Source organism: Mercurialis annua, linkage group LG1-X, assembly GCF_937616625.2.
Source record: "Mercurialis annua linkage group LG1-X, ddMerAnnu1.2, whole genome shotgun sequence".
NCBI classification, from domain to species: Eukaryota; Viridiplantae; Streptophyta; class Magnoliopsida; order Malpighiales; family Euphorbiaceae; genus Mercurialis; species Mercurialis annua.
In genome coordinates this window covers 21,559,294-21,577,667 of record NC_065570.1, presented here as the reverse complement: position 1 = coordinate 21,577,667, position 18,374 = coordinate 21,559,294, and the positions used below count along the sequence as shown (strand labels likewise).

General features: G+C 34.5%; 1 protein-coding gene across 1 annotated transcript; it reads left to right on the top strand.

The window, feature by feature from the left end:
- The first annotated feature begins 6,753 nt into the window (after positions 1-6,753).
- LOC126666206 (uncharacterized) lies at positions 6,754-7,766 on the top strand. Its single transcript, XM_050359212.1, has 2 exons — positions 6,754-7,403; positions 7,505-7,766. The coding sequence occupies exons 1-2, from the start codon at positions 6,803-6,805 to the stop codon at positions 7,516-7,518; spliced, it is 615 nt and encodes a 204-aa protein (XP_050215169.1). The 5' UTR covers positions 6,754-6,802; the 3' UTR covers positions 7,519-7,766.
- Positions 7,767-18,374: the final 10,608 nt, after the last annotated feature.

The window sequence follows — 18,374 nt, the reverse complement described above, 5'->3', positions numbered from 1 at the left end:
ATAAATTAATGAATAATAGTACATATAGGAATGTACTATACTTTTCTCGTGCATATTTGGTTCGATACACGTATATTATTCGATATTTGTGTATATAGTACATATAGGGATGTACTATATGTTCTTATACGTATCTTATTTGATACATGTATATTACTGTAATATCCCGTAATTTTAAGTAATTAGAATATGCCACGAGGTCAAATTGGAGTAATCTAAATATTAAAAATAATATTTTGCGGGTTCGAATATTAAGAAAACTATTCGGAAAGATTAAATTTAATAGTCAAAAGATAATAGCAGGTTTGACAATTTAAAATTATTAAATCACGGGAAGTGATTTAATAAATTCGAAATACGTAAAATAAATTTGAACGTAAATTTAATTTATACGAATCCGTAAAAGAGTATCGTAATAATATGAGTTTAAAATTTAAATCTGGAATTTAAATTTTAATAAACGAGTGTGAACGGGAGTAACAAATTTGAGAATACTCTTTAGCGTCGTATAAATTGATATATTGATAATTAAAATATCAATGTACCACACTAAATGGAGAGTTTACGATTTCAGACAAAACACCGAAATTAAAATGTCGAAACTCGGAAAGCTCGACGAGTTATGGACGAATATACATTAAGATATATATATATGTAATAAAAGAAAAAGAAAAAGAAAATAGAAAAGGTGAGGCGGTTGGGGTGAAGGGATAGAAATGAAAAATATTCATTTTAATCCCTGAACTTTTATTTTAATTATTTTTCAATTATTAACTAATTAAATATTATTCGTTAGTCCAAATTAAAATAAAATAATTTATAAGTCCCGAGCGAATAATTTTGGTGTTAATATTCGCGAAATAATTTGACGAAGCTACCGTCAAATATTTATCGAATTTGGACATAGTAATTTTAATTAAGCGGGACTGATTTAGACCTAATAAATCTTTGGAGATTTATTAAAAATAAAATATAAGTCAGATGCAAATAAAAATTATATTTTTATTTGTTTTATAATTTATTACATTTTTGGGTAAAGTTTGACAGAATTTTGAATTAGTCTCCGTTTGGACTACGGACGACTAATTAAAATTAGAGTTAAAGTGCATGATTGAACTAGTACCAAATAATACTTTAGCCAAATCACATTTCCTATAAATACGAGCAGAGGGCAGCCTCATTTCTCTTGCGTCAAAGGGATTTGACGTGCTTGCTAGTTATAGCAAGCCGAGGCCAGCGCGGCGCGATCCATTTCGCTATTCCGACTCCGATTCTTCAACAAATCCAGTAGTAATCGAGATCCGACGAGTGGTCAATCTAGCAAGCCAAACACAAACTTATTTGAATGACAAGCTTGTTTGGAGCTTATATTTTTGAAAATGGGGACGACAATACTGTGAGTTTTACTTTGTGGTTTTTACTTTTGAATATTTATATTTAAACTGTTTTTATATAACTAATCGCACTGGTATAACTATGCCATGAAAGATCCATTGGAACAAACCTTCTATTGGTTTGCAATAGGACTGTGTGATGACCAGTAGTACGTTAGAAACGAGATTGTGTCTGACATAGAGGTCAGTTAATGTCATTGGACGTTGGAAGTGCTAGCGACCCTGACTTAACAGTCTGAGACGGCAGTAACGGTTACGGTTACAGGAAATATTGTGATGGCAGTTCCACGGTTAAGGTCCAGACACCCGATTTAGACGGCAGTGATTCGGTTGACGGTCTAATGCTCATGTTGTGTAGGTTGAGACCCATGCAGTTGTGTACCTTGTAGGGTTTCGTCTGGATCAAGTAATTGGTAATATTTTTTATATGTACAAATGCTTTACAAGTATGCGATTTAAATATTCAATTGTAAATGTGTAGACTCACTCAGAAATATTTATATTTCTGACTCTCCCCAATGTTCACCTTTTCAGGTTATCAAGTACGAGGTTTGACTTCCACAATAATTCCGGAAGTCAATGTCAACCATACCTCTAGAGCTGAAAGTAATTGGGTACTGGGAAGTCTTTCTTTTTATTTATAGCAGTTCAAACTTATTTTGATATACTCTGATTTGAACTACTGTATATGTATATGTTTGAAAAGGTGCGTGTTTTCTAAAATGCTATGACCAGTTGTTTGAGAGATACACTGGTTTTATATTTTTAGCATTTTAGAATTGTCTTGGAAACAGAGCAGGTGCGTCAACTGAGATTGATGTTTGCGCTCTAGTTTCTTTAAATACAATCAGGGTCATAAGACCCAGTTTTCAGAAATGTGTTTACGTTAAACGAGAGAAAGGTTTTAACGATATTTTCTGAAAACAGATCATATGTGATATATGATCTTGAATTGCGATCGCGTTTTTAATAAAGGTGTTAAAGTATTTCCGCAATGAGTTTGCAAACCTTTTTATGTTTTAAAACGCGAAAATTTTATAAAGGTTTTTAGGCTTGCTACGGGTTTCGGAGCAACCACTCCCGTTCCCTAGCGCCGGTTGCGATCCATAAATTTGGGTTGTGACATTTACCAAACCTTTGAATTCATAACACATTGCTTTTACCCTCCCCCGGTTCTTTAAGCATTCGTATTCATTTCACATAATTATGCCATTTAAAATAACATAATACAAATATTTCAAAGCATACGTACATATACCTTTTCAAACATACTTTCAAACATATAAGTATTCATATAGTCGTCCGTATATGAAAATACGCGACTTTATGAATATTAACGAGTAATTAAAATGTACTCACAAAACACGCTTATCCAAAAACACATTGGGGCTTAGAAACGGCAAGTTTCCCGAGCTCTTTGTCCAGCTGCCTCTTACCTCACCGGATCTAATACAATTTCAAAGCATTTGACTTTTATCAGAATCCTATTCTAGGATTGATTCTAGGCTTGAGACACAACTAGACACATATACTATAACGTATTTCGCGGACTTTTGCGAAATAAATCCCATTACGGAATTTATATTTTATTTTATATAAGTTTTCAAAGTTATTTCTTTAATTCCCGCAAAACCGCTTAATAAAACTTATTCCAAATTCCCGATATAATTAAATTAAATTCTTCTTAACTTAATTTATCGGGATTCACGACACGTGGCACGACTTAATTACCTTAAAATTGTTGGTAGTTTGTGCCCTAGGGCCATTTTGTATTTATTCTTGTATAAACAAATCCCATTGGCAATGATATATATGTTTTTATTTGAACTAAGTGTCTCATCAACTAAGTGTTTATTTAATACATATTGTCCTTATCACATTGTGATAGAATCTATTCTTAAGGTAGTAAGAATATGAGTGACAGATTCTATTATACAAGTGATCTAAATAATCGTTCACGATCGATGGGGTCCTACGAATAAGGGCATCGCATTATCCCGAAAAGATCGTCACCTCTGTTTATTCTCTTGATTAGTAAAGAGTTACTAATTATAGGAAGTAGTGAGTCTCATACTACTTGATGGGGATCAGAATAAACATGTGGACACTCAAGGTGTTGAGTGAGTCGAACAAGTGACGCTAGATGACTTATACATGGTAATTCATTAAAGTCAATTTAATGTCATCTAGTTCATAATTGTACATATGTCCTTTGACTTGCGGTGACACTATCTTGTATATAGGTGATTAGAGTTTGATACTCCTTAACTCTAGATCTTTCATGAGCTAGAGCCGCGGGATGTGTTGGCTCTAGTTAGTTGTATATGGAGATAGGGGTTTAACCTAGAAAGGATTCATCACTCTGGATGAACGGAGACAAGATTCTATGCTATCTCAAAATTGTTCTTGATGGATGATAAAACCTGCGCAGGTGTATATGACTTACATAGAAAGTTGTTTCTAGTGGAAGTCATATTTATCAAGAATTAGAACTGAGAGATGAGGTCATATGATCAAGACAAACAGTGTTTGACTTAACCGTGACACTAGTCGAGATTGGAATCTTAGATGAAGGGAATTTTGAGTGTACGGTATTATGAACAATGGTTCATAAAGAATGCATCGAAACATTCATCTCTATTTGGGGGTCGTGATATGTTGCTAGACGTCACTCTCGATCTACGAGAATTAATAATTAAATGGGATTTAATTATTTAATATAAGAAAGGCGTTTCTTATGACTCTCGTTGCCATATAGATGTGAACCTAGTTAGTCACACATAATAGAGTGTGCAACCGATTGAGTTTACGAAAGATCGATTTCATATAGATACTAGCATATCTCGGAAATTAATCTAAGATGAAAAACAAGTACAAATTAGGGACTAATTTGTAAGAGTTATAAATTAGTAGGAACCTAATTGTACTATGTCCAAGTTAATTAGGGACTAATTTATAAGAGTTATAAATTAGTAGGAACCTAATTATATTTTAACCAAGTTTTATGATTAAATGGCTTAAGTAATTAATTAGTGTAATTAATGATACTTAAATCATTAATCATAAGCTAATGGAATGATGATGTCATGGTGAAGTAATGAGATAAGGAAATAAGCTTATATGTGATGTCATATGATGACATCACCTATATGATGTCACCTATGTGATGTCACCACATGAAAGGTGTCATGTGGTGGCAACACCTTTGCTTGGTGTGTGACACCTAGCATGCAAGGTGTTGCATTCATAAGGCATGCTCTAGCCTATAAATGGAGCATGTCCTTGCTCATTTCACAACACACAACACACATCTCACTACAAAGTTGTAGAGAGAGAAAGCACTTGAAGGAGTTCAAGTATTCATCAATCACGGGAAAAACTTGGCGACGTTTTTCATACATCCGAGCAAGGTAGTGATCGCGGCGAGAGTTTGAGCTTAGGGCTGCTCGGCAAGAGGAACTCTTGCAGGATTACTTCAAGGCGAGGATTCAATCGGACGCATACTCGTGTGGACGAGCTTGAGGTCGCCGTACTTTCGGGACTACAAGAATCGTTGGAGAATCGACATAGGTATTCTTCTTACGATTCCTAGATGCGTGCTTTAATTAATAAATGATACGACGATCCATTTGTTGTTGATATGATCAACTTTAGGATCCGGATTGTTGGAATTTCGATTTTGAATTGAAATATACGATTCGGACCCGCGCCTCCCGCTGCGCCAACAGTGGTATCAAAGCCACCGTATCATCGAGTATTAACGCTTTACGATTAAATAAATGTATAAATAATCATGGACTTAGGAATTATTATTGGGCATGTAATTTATAATTCCGAGGGATTTTATTTTTCCAAAAACGAACAAACGCTATTGTGATATTAATTACATTTGATTAAATTCTGTATAGGAGATTGGTACTTAAGTGGTCTGCTCGTGACCCTCCAATCTATCTTGGGAATTTTTCTAATGTGATCATTTTAACACAATACGTGATTCGCTTGTGCATTATGTTGTCATCAACGGAATATGCGGAAAAAGCGAAACCCGAAAAAAAAAAAAAAAACCAGAAAAAAAATAATAATATTTTTTTTCATAAAAACCAAAAATGCTGAAAAACGGGTTTTACACCCGGGAAAAAGTTTTCGGCCCGAAAAAAAAAAAATATTTTTTTTCTGTAAAAACCGAAATGCTGAAAAAGGGGTTTTACACCCGGGAAAAAGTTTCCGACTCGAAAAGAAAAAAAAAAAACGTAAAATAAAAAATAAATTTTTTTTTTCGAGGATCAGCGATCGGTTGAGGCTTTCGGAGGTTCTAGGACGATTCCTCTATACCTAAAGAAAGCAGATATTACATAATGAATGATTAGAGAATCATTTCTGAGATATGTAATAGTTTGCTCATTCTTTTGTGGCTAAAGAATGAGACCTAGGAAGTCCATGATCATACATGTGTGATTGCATGATTAATTTTAGCTTTAATATGTATGAGATGCATGCTAAAATGTATTGTGTGTTTAGTGAGACCTGAATAACTTAAAACCCTAAGAAATCTTCCTAAAAGTTAAAAGATTAAGTTTATATTGATTAATCATTAAATTGTTTATCAATGGCTCTCCATTGGAGCAATAAACTAACACGCTTTGAGTTATCATCTTGTCGGCTATGGATACATAGGGGTGAGATGATATCGTCAAGAGATGTTGTTGAGTTTATTGTTAAGCATGAGATGTTACGGGTGTAGTCGATATAATATACGGCGAGAAAGGCAATTAGGCGTACCTGAGTCGTATATTATTTAAATCGATACATCTTAGTTGATTCAATGGGTTAAACTTAACTAATGTGGAAACCTAAGAATAGCATTAAGTACTTGAGGGTGAAAGCATTAGGAGCCGGAAATGATTGAACCTCATATGAGATATGATGAACAAGTAATTGTTCACTTATATATCATTTTGATCCCAAGAATAGCATTAAGTACTTGAGGGAAAGAAAAATGAATATAAGAATTCAATCACCCACTTGAAATCTTTTCCAACAAAGATTCACGTTTCCTATTTTGGAAGTGTAGGATTCGAAAAAGATAGTGGGAGGCCATTTTGATAAAGACCAAATCATTATGGTTAAATATACAAAATAACACGAATACTAATTAGAGATCTTTGCTATCCATAGGTTGATAAGATAAGATGAAATCGAATCCATTAAGTAGCATTCTCGACAATAATCGACTAGTGGGTCCTAACTTTGTTGATTGGTTAAGAAATCTCAAAATAGTTCTTGCAAGTGAACACATAGCATATGTTCTTGAGGCAAATGATCCGGGACCATTGCCGATTGAGGCACCTCCTGAGGAACATGAGGCATTGCGCAAGTGGAAGTTAGATGACGAACAAGCCAAGTGCTACATGTTGGCATCTATGAATAACGAGTTGCAAAAACAACACGAGAAATATCCGGGAGCCCGCGAAATATTGTTTCACTTACAAGAGTTGTATGGTGAATCAAGTCGTTCTGCTAGATATGAGATATCTAAGCAATTATTTCGAGCAAAGCTCTCAGAGGGAAAGGATGTTGGAGAACATGTGAACATGATGATTCGATGTATCGAACGTCTAGAGGGTCTAGATTTCATCATGGACTTCAATCTCCAAACGGATATGATCCTTCAATCCCTTCCGGATTCGTATGGTAATTTCATCACGAATTACTATATGAATCGGATAGAATGTACACTTGCAGAGTTATCAAGCATGTTGATAACCGCTCAAAAGAACAATGCTAAGGGAAAGGAAGTTTCTCTTGTGGTTGCTTCTTCTAGTAAGACTAAGAAGAAGAAAACTAAGAAGAATGTTTTGAAGGCCCAAAAGGCCATTGCAAAAAGGAAGCGCACCTCAGAGAACAAAGGAAAATGTTTCTTTTGCGAGGGCGAGGGACATTGGAAACGAAATTGCCCCAAGTATAAGGAATTTAAGGGCAAGAACAAGAAGAATGAAAATCCCGGTGAGGGTATGTCTATTTCTTGTTCTTTCAATTCCAATAACGATAGCTCGTCCAAAGCTTGGGTATTAGATACCGGAGCTAGTTCTCACATTTGTTCATCCTTACAGGATCTAGCAAATGAGAGGAAGTTGGACAAGGATGAAGTGATCTTGAAGCTTGGAAATAACGCAAGTGTTGCGGCTAAAGCTATAGGATCGTCTTCTATTTTGTTGTATAAGCATGTTTTGTATTTGAACAATGTTTTGTACTTACCGAACGCTTATAGAAATATCATGTCTATTTCTTGTATGACAAGATTAGGATATGATTTTCTATTTACAAAGGATGTTTGTAAAATTATCTATAATAATGCAATCGTTGGTTATGGTTATGTACAAAATGGTCTTTATTGTAAAAATGAAGATGTTCGTAATACAAATAATGTTATAGAAATAAATACCGTAAGTAATCAAACCTCGAAACAACTTTGGCACTTACGATTAGGACATATTGCGGAAGATAGACTTAACAAGTTGGATAAGATGGGAATATTGAGCAATCTTGATTCTGCATCAATTTCGACTTGTGAGTCATGTCTTAAAGGCAAGATGACCCGATCACCCTTTGTTGGACAAAGTGGTAGAGCCAAAGATGTTTTGGAGATCATACATAGTGATGTATGTGGACCATTTAAAGAAATGGCACGAGGTGGTTATTTATACTTCATTACCTTCACCGATGATTTATCACGGTATGGATATGTTGTTCTTATGAAGAACAAGAGTGAAGCTTTTGAAAAATTCAAAGATTTCAAAAATGAAGTAGAAAACCAAATTGGAAAAAGTATTATAATCCTTCGATCTGATCGAGGAGGTGAATACTTGAGTACGAAATTTGGTACATTCTTAAAAGAATGCGGTATTATTTCCCAACTGACTCCTCCGGGAACACCACAATTGAATGGTGTATCAGAACGGAGGAATCGTACATTGTTAGACATGGTACGATCAATGATGAGCTATACTGATTTACCCATTTCATTATGGGGTCATGCACTTCTTAGCGCAAATTATATTCTAAATCGAGTTCCAACTAAATCCACTCCGAGAATACCGTATGCGATATGGTATGGTAAGGAACCAAGTCTTAAGCATATTAAGATTTGGGGATGTTCGACATATATTAAAAGGTTGATAACCGACAAGTTGGAATCGAGATCAATCATGGGAAGGTTCGTTGGTTATCCTAAAGACAGTTTAGGATATTATTTCTATATTCCATCCGAACAAACCATAAAGGTTAGTCGGGATGCCCAATTTCTTGAAAAAGAGTTTATTCAAGAAGGGGGCAAAGGAAGGAATATAGAATTAGATGAGGAGTCATCTAAAGACCAACGAAATGATACAATGGAGTTTGATCAAACCCATAGTGAACCAGAATTAGTAAAATCTACAGATACACCTCGAAGATCAAGTAGGGTATCTCATCCACCAGAGAGATATGGTTTTCTTCATGATATACAAGAGTTGTTCATTCATGAAGAAAATGATCAAATAGTTGATCCCTCTACTTATGAGGAAGCTATATGTGATATAGATTCTTCAAGATGGCTTGAAGCTATGAAATCCGAAATGGATTCCATGTACAGTAACCAAGTATGGGAGCTAGTTGATCCACCCGAAGGAATTATACCAATAGGGAACAAATGGATTTTCAAGCGTAAACTTGGTGCTGATGGAAAAGTGGAAACTTTTAAAGCTAGGCTTGTTGCGAAAGGGTTTCGCCAGAGGCAAGGAGTCGATTATGAAGAGACTTTCTCGCCGGTAGCCATGCTTAAGTCCATCCGGATTCTTCTTGCCATAGCTGCACATTTAGATTATGAGGTTTGGCAAATGGATGTCAAGACCGCATTCCTTAATGGACATATTGAGGAGGAAATCTATATGGAACAACCTAAGGGTTTTGAATCCGAAGAAGGTTCCAAGGTGTGTAAACTAAAACGATCCATATATGGATTGAAGCAAGCTTCGAGAAGTTGGAATCGTCGTTTTGATGAAGCTGTAAAGAGTTACGAGTTTATCAAAAACGAAGATGAACCATGTGTTTACAAGAAGGTTAGTGGGAGTGCAATTACTTTCCTAGTCTTATACGTAGATGATATTTTACTAATAGGAAATGATGTCGGTATGTTAACCTCTGTAAAGCTTTGGTTGTCCAAAACTTTTTCCATGAAAGACCTCGGAGAAGCGACTTACATTCTCGGCATTAGACTCTATAGAGATAGATCTAAGAGAATGATTGGTCTCTCCCAAAGGCTCTACTTAGAAAAGATATTGAAAAAGTTCAATATGGAAAATTCTAAGAGAGGATTGATTCCTGTTAGGCATGGAATTCACCTTTCGAAGGAAATGTCTCCAAAGACTTCTGAAGAAAGAGTTGAAATGGCAAAGATACCATATGCTTCGGCAATTGGTAGTCTTATGTACGCTATGTTGTGTACGCGGCCAGATATTGCCTATGCAGTTAGTTTGACTAGCAGATATCAATCCAATCCAGGTTCAGAACACTGGATGACGGTTAAGAATATCTTTAAGTACTTGAGAAGAACTAAAGATATGGTCTTAACATATGGAGGAGGTGATCTTAAAATAGATGGCTTTACAGATTCTGATTTTCAATCAGATATAGACGATCGTAAGTCTATATCTGGATTCGTATTCACATGTAATGGAGGAGCAGTGAGTTGGAAGAGTTCCAAACAAGAAACCACTGCAGATTCCACTACAGAAGCCGAGTATATTGCGGCATCAGATGCTACAAAGGAAGCTGTTTGGATTAAGAAGTTTGTTTCTGAACTTGGTGTTGTTCCTACCATTGAGTCCGCAATTCCTCTTTTCTGTGACAACAATGGTGCTATAGCCCAGGCAAAGGAACCCCGGTCTCACCAAAAATCCAAACACATAGAAAGGCGATATCATATTATCCGAGAAATTGTTGGAAAAGGAGATGTGTCTCTCCAAAAGATAGCATCAGCCGAAAACACGGCTGACCCACAAACAAAGCCCATGACCCAGAGTCAATTAGATTTACATCTTGAGAAGATGGGGCTTAGATATAGTAGCCAATGGCACTAGTGCAAGTGGGAGATTGTTGGTAGTTTGTGCCGTAGGGCCATTTTGTATTTATTCTTGTATAAACAAATCCCATTGGCAATGATATATATGTTTTTATTTGAACTAAGTGTCTCATCAACTAAGTGTTTATTTAATACATATTGTCCTTATCACATTGTGATAGAATCTATTCTTAAGGTAGTAAGAATATGAGTGACAGATTCTACTATACAAGTGATCTAAATAATCGTTCACGATCGATGGGGTCCTACGAATAAGGGCATCGCATTATCCCGAAAAGATCGTCACCTCTGTTTATTCTCCTGATTAGTAAAGAGTTACTAATTATAGAAAGTAGTGAGTCTCATACTACTTTATGGGGATCAGAATAAACATGTGGACACTCAAGGTGTTGAGTGAGTCGAACAAGTGACGCTAGATGACTTATACATGGTAATTCATTAAAGTCAATTTAATGTCATCTAGTTCATAATTGTACATATGTCCTTTGACTTGCGGTGACACTATCTTGTATATAGGTGATTAGAGTTTGATACTCCTTAACTCTAGATCTTCCATGAGCTAGAGCCGCGGGATGTGTTGGCTCTAGTTAGTTGTATATGGAGATAGGGGTTTAACCTAGAAAGGATTCATCACTCTGGATGAACGGAGACAAGATTCTATGCTATCTCAAAATTGTTCTTGATGGATGATAAAACCTGCGCAGGTGTATATGACTTACGTAGAAAGTTGTTTCTAGTGGAAGTCATATTTATCAAGAATTAGAACTGAGAGATGAGGTCATATGATCAAGACAAACAGTGTTTGACTTAACCGTGACACTAGTCGAGATTGGAATCTTAGATGAAGGGAATTTTGAGTGTACGGTATTATGAACAATGGTTCATAAAGAATGCATCGAAACATTCATCTCTATTTGGGGGTCGTGATATGTTGCTAGACGTCACTCTCGATCTACGAGAATTAATAATTAAATGGGATTTAATTATTTAATATAAGAAAGGCGTTTCTTATGACTCTCGTTGCCATATAGATGTGAACCTAGTTAGTCACACACAATAGAGTGTGCAACCGATTGAGTTTACGAAAGATCGATTGCATATAGATACTAGCATATCTCGGAAATTAATCTAAGATGAAAAACAAGTACAAATTAGGGACTAATTTGTAAGAGTTATAAATTAGTAGGAACCTAATTGTACTATGTCCAAGTTAATTAGGGACTAATTTATAAGAGTTATAAATTAGTAGGAACCTAATTATATTTTAACCAAGTTTTATGATTAAATGGCTTAAGTAATTAATTAGTGTAATTAATGATACTTAAATCATTAATCATAAGCTAATGGAATGATGATGTCATGGTGAAGTAATGAGATAAGGAAATAAGCTTATATGTGATGTCATATGATGACATCACCTATATGATGTCACCTATGTGATGTCACCACATGAAAGGTGTCATGTGGTGGCAACACCTTTGCTTGGTGTGTGACACCTAGCATGCAAGGTGTTGCATTCTTAAGGCATGCTCTAGCCTATAAATAGAGCATGTCCTTGCTCATTTCACAACACACAACACACATCTCACTACAAAGTTGTAGAGAGAGAAAGCACTTGAAGGAGTTCAAGTATTCATCAATCACGGGAAAAACTTGGCGACATTTTTCATACATCCGAGCAAGGTAGTGATCGCGGCGAGAGTTTGAGCTTAGGGCTGCTCGGCAAGAGGAACTCTTGCAGGATTACTTCAAGGCGAGGATTCAATCGGACGCATACTCGTGTGGACGAGTTTGAGGTCGCCGTACTTTCGGGACTACAAGAATCGTTGGAGAATCGACATAGGTATTCTTCTTACGATTCCTAGATGCGTGCTTTAATTAATAAATGATACGACGATCCATTTGTTGTTGATATGATCAACTTTAGGATCCGGATTGTTGGAATTTCGATTTTGAATTGAAATATACGATTCGGACCCGCGCCTCCCGCTGCGCCAACAAAAATATTTGAGGTATTACAGTTTCACCTTTTTAGCGATTTAAGCCAAACGTTTACAAACGCTACGAAACAAATCAAAATGTTTGACCTTTTTAGCAATGTTAGCCGAACGTTTACAAACGTACGAAACAAATCCAAGCGATTCACCTTTTTAGCAATTTAAACCAAACGTTTACAAACGTTACGAAACAAATCCAAGTGTTTCATGTTTTTAGCAATTTAAGCGAAACGTTTACAAACGTTACGAAATAATCCAAACGTTTCCCCTTTTTAGCGATTTAAGCCAAATATTTACAAACGTTACGAAACAAATCCAAGCGTTTAACCTTTTTAGCGATTTAAGCCAAACGTTTACAAACGCTACGAAACAAATCTAAGCGTTTCACCTTTTTAGCAATTTAAGCCAAACGTTTACAAACGTTACGAAACAAATCCAAGCGTTTCACCTTTTTAGAGATTTAAGCCAAACGTTTACAAACGTTACGAAACAAATCCAAGCGTTTCAACTTTCTAGTGAATTAAGCCAAACGTTTACAAAGGTTACGAAATAAATATAAAAGTTTCACCTTTATAGCGATTTAAGCCGAACGTTTACAAATGTTACAAAATAAAACCAAATATTTCACCTTTTTTAGCAATTTTAGCAAAACGTTTACAAACGTTATGAAACAACTTCAAACGTTTCCCCATTTTAGAGATTTCAGCCAAAAGTTAGAAACGTTACGAAACAAATCCAAACGTTTCACCTTTTTAGCGATTGAAGCAAAACGTTTACAAACATTACAAAATAAATCCAAACGTTTCACCTTTTAAGCGATTGAAGCCAAACGTTTACAAACGTTACTAAAAAATCCAAACGTTTCGCATTTTTCGCAATTTAAGCCAAAACGTTTACTAATGTTACGAAACAAATTCAAACGTTTCACCTTTTTAGCAATTTAAGCCAAACATTTACAAACTAACGAAACAAATCCATGCATTTGACCTTTTTAGCAATTTAGGCCAAACGTTTACAAACACAACGAAACAAATCCAAGCGTTTCACCTTTTTAGCAATTTAGGCCAAATGATTACAAACGTTACGAAACAAATCCAAGCGTTTCACCTTTTTAGCGATTTAAGCAAAACGTTTACAAACGATACGAAACAAATCCAAATGTTTAGCGATTTAAGCCAAACGTTTATAAACGCTACGAAACAAACCCAAACGTTTCACCTTTTTAGCGATTTAAGCAAACCGTTTGTAAACACTACGAAAGAAATCCAAATGTTTAACCTCTTAAGCAATTTAAGCCAAACGTTTACAAATGTTGCTAAACAAATCCAAGCGTTTCTCCTTTTTAGCAATTTAAGCCAAACGTTTACACACGTTATGAAACAAATCAAAGCGTTTCACCATTTTAGAGATTTAATCCAAACATTTACAAAGGTTACGAAACAAATCCAATCATTTCACATTTTTAGCGATCTAAGCCAAACTTTTACAAACGATTCGAAACAAATCCAAACGTTTCACCTTTTTAGCGATTTAAGCCAAACTTTTACAAACGTTACGAAACAAATTCAAACATTTATCTTTTTAGCGATTTAAGTCAAACGTTTAAAAACGTTACGAAACAAATCAAATGTTTCTCATTTTTAGAAATTTAAGCCAAACGTTTACAAACTTTATGAAACAAATCCAAGCGTTCCACCATTTTAGCAATTTAAGGCAAATGTTTACAAACATTACGAAACAAATCCAAGCGTTTCAACTTTTTAGCAATTTAAGGCAAATGTTTACAAACGTTACAAAACAAATCAAAGTGTTTCACCTTTTTAATAATTTAAGCCAAACGTTACGAAACAAATCCAAGCGTTTCACCTATTTAGCAATTTAAGCCAAATGTTTTCAAACGTTACGAAATAAATCCAAGTGTTTCACCTTTTTAGCGATTTAAGCAAAACGTTTAAAAACGTTACGAAACAAATCCATGCGTTTCACCTTTTGAGCGATTTAAGCCAAAATGATTACAAACGCGAAACGTTTACCGACGTTACGAAAAAAATCCAACTGTTTCGCCTTTTTAGCAATTTAAACAAAATGATTACAAACGGTACGAAACAAATCCAAGCGTTTCACCTTTTTAGCGATTTAATCAAAACGTTTACAAACTTTACGAAATAAATCCAAACATTTCACCTTTTTAGCGATTTAAGCCAAATGTTTACAAACGCTACGAAACAAATCCAAACGTTTCACCTTTGTAGCGATTTAAGCCAAACATTTATAAACGCTACGAAATAAATCCAAACGTTTAACCTTTTTAGCGATTTAAGCCAAACGTTTACAAAGGTTACGAAACAAATCCAAGCGTTTCTCCTTTTTATCAATTTAAGCCAAACGTTTACGCACGTTACGAAACAAGTCAAAGCGTTTCACCATTTTAGAGATTTAATCCAAACATTTACAAAGGTTACGAAACAAATCCAAACGTTTCACCTTTTTAGCGATTTAAGCCAAATGTTTACAAATGATACAAAACAAATCAAAACGTTTTCCCTTTTTAGCGATTTAAGCCAAACTTTTACAAGGGTTGCGAAACAAATCCAAACGTTTCACTTTTTAGCTATTTAAGTGAAACGTTTAAAAACGTTACGAAACAAATCAAGTGTTTCGCCTTTTTAGCAATTTAAGCCAAACGTTTACAAACGTTACGAAACAAATCCAAGCGTTTCCCCTTTTTAACAATTTAAGGCAAATGTTTACAAACGTTACGAAACAAAATCCAAGCGTTTCACCTTTTTAGTAATTTAAGCCAAACGTTTACAAACGTTACAAAACAAATCCAAGCGTGTTCACCTTTTTAGCAATCTAAGCCAAATGTTTACAAACGTTACAAAATAAATTCAAACGATACGAAACAAATCTAAACGTTTCACAAACGTTACGAAACAAATCCAAACGTTTCACCTTTTTTGCAATCTTACCCAAAACATTTACAAACGTTACCAAACAAATCAAGCGTTTCGCCTTTTTAGCAATTTAAGCCAAATGTTTCACCTTTTTAACGATTTAAGCCTAACGTTGACAAACGGTAAGAAACAAATCAAAATGTTTCCCCTTTTTAGCGATTTAAGCCAAAAGTTTATAAACGTTGCCAAACAAATCCAAACGTTTCCACTTTTTGGCGATTTAAGCCAAACGTTCATAAACGTTACTAAACAAATCCAAACGTTTATGAACAGTATGAAAGAAATCCAAACGTTTACAAATGGTGCGAAACAAATCAAAACGTTTCCCCTTTTTAGCGATTTATGCCAAACGTTTATAAACGATACGAAAAAAATCCAAACGTTTCCCCTTTTTAGCGATTTAAGCCAAACGTTTACAAACGTTATGAAACAAATCCAAGCGTTTAACCTTTTTAGCAATTTAAGCCAAACATTTACAAACGTTACAAAACAAATCCAAACGTTTACAAACGTTATGAAACAAATCCAAGCGTTTAACCTTTTTAGCAATTTAAGCCAAACGTTTACAAACGTTACAAAACAAATCCAAACATTTACAAATGTTACGAAACACATCCAAACATTTCAAAACAAATTAAAATGTTTAAAACGTTACGAAGGAAATCCAAAAGTTTCACCTTTTTAGCGATTTAAGCCAAACGTTTCCAAACGTTACGAAACAAATCATAACGTTTCATCTTTTTAGCTATTTAAGCCAGATATTTACAAACATTACGAAACAAATCCAAGCATTTCACCTTTTTAGCAATTTAATCAAAACGTTTGCAAACGTTACGAAACAAATCCAAACATTTCACCTATTTAGTGATTGAAGCCAAACGTTTACAAATGTTACGAAACAAATCTGAACGTTTTAAACGTTACGAAGCAAATCCAAACGTTTCACCTATTTAGCGATTTAAGCCAAACGTTTACAAACGTTACGAAACAAATCAAGCATTTCACCTTCATAGCAATTTAAGCTAAACGTTTACAAAGGTTACGAAACAAAACCAAACGTTTCCCCTTTTTAGCAATTTAAGCCAAACGTTTACAAACGCTACGAAATAAATCCAAGCGTTTAACCTTTTTAGCAATTTAAGCCAAAAGTTTACTAACGTTACATAACAAAACAAAACATTTAACCTTTTTTGCGATTTAAGCCAAACGTTTACACACGTTACTAAACAAAACCAAACGTTTCACCTTTTTAGCGATTTAAGCCAAACTTTTACAAACGTTACGAAACAAAACCAAACATTTAAAATGTTACAAAACAAACGTTACGATATAAATCCAAACATTTACAAACGTTATGAAACAAAATCAAACGTTTCACCTATTTAGGGATTAAAGCCTAACGTTTACAAACGTTACAAAACAAAACCAATGTTTACAAACGTTACAAAACAAAACCAAACGTTTAAAATGTTACGAAACAAATACAAACGTTTACAAACGTTACGAAACGAAACCAAACGTTTTACCTTTTTTGCGATTTAAGCCAAACGTTTACAAACGTTACGATACAAAACCAAACGTTTCATCTTTTTAGCTATTTAAGCCAAATATTTACAAACATTACGAAACAAATACAAGCATTTCACCTTGTTAGCAATTTAATCAAAACGTTTGCAAACGTTACGAAACAAATCCAAACGTTTCACCTATTTAGTGATTGAAGCCAAACGTTTACAAATGTTACGAAACAAATCCAAACGTTTTAAACGTTACGAAGCAAATCCTATGTTTCACCTATTTAGCGATTTAAGCCAAACGTTTACAAACGTTAGGAAACAAAGCCAAACGTTTCACCTTTTTAGCATTTAAGCCAAACGTTTACAAACGCTACGAAACAAATCCAAGCGTTTAACCTTTTTAGCAATTTAAGCCAAAAGTTTACTAACGTTACGGAACAAAACCAAAACGTTTCATCTTTTTAGCAATTGAACCGAACCGTTTACAAATGCTACGAAATAAATCCAAACATTTAACCTTTTTAGCAATTTAAGCCAAACATTTACACACGTTACTAAACAAAACCAAACGTTTCACCTTTTTAGCGATTTAAGCCAAACTTTTACAAGCGTTACGAAACAAAACCAAACATTTAAAATGTTACAAAACAAACGTTACGATATAAATCCAAACATTTACAAACGTTATGAAACAAAACTAAACGTTTAACCTTTTTAGCGATTTAAGCTAAACGTTTACAAACGTTACGAAACAAAACCAAACGTTTCACCTTTTTAGCAATTTAAGCCAAACTTTTACAAACGTTACGAAACAAAACTAAACATTTAAAATTTTACAAAACAAATGTTACGATATAAATCCAAATGTTTACAAACGTTGTGAAACAAAATCAAACGTTTCACCTATTTAGGGATTAAAGCCTAACGTTTACAAACGTTACGAAACGAAACCAATGTTTACAAACGTTACAAAACAAAACCAAACGTTTAAAATGTTACGAAACAAATTCAAACGTTTACAAACGTTACGAAACGAAACCAAACGTTTTACCTTTTTTGCGATTTAAGCCAAACGTTTACAAACGTTACGATACAGAACCAAACATTTCAACTTTTTACCGATTTAAGCCAAATGTTTACAAACGTTACGAAGCAAATCCAAACGATTCACCTTTTTGCGATTTAAGCCAAACGTTTACAAACGTTACGAAACAAAACCAAATGTTTCACCTTTTAAGCAATTTAAGCCAAACGTTTACAAACGTTACGAAACAAAATGAAATGTTTAAAACATTACGAAACAAATCCAAACGTTTCCAAACGTTACAAAACAACACCAAACGTTTCCCCATTTTAGCAAAATAAGCCAAACGTTTATAAACGTTACAAAA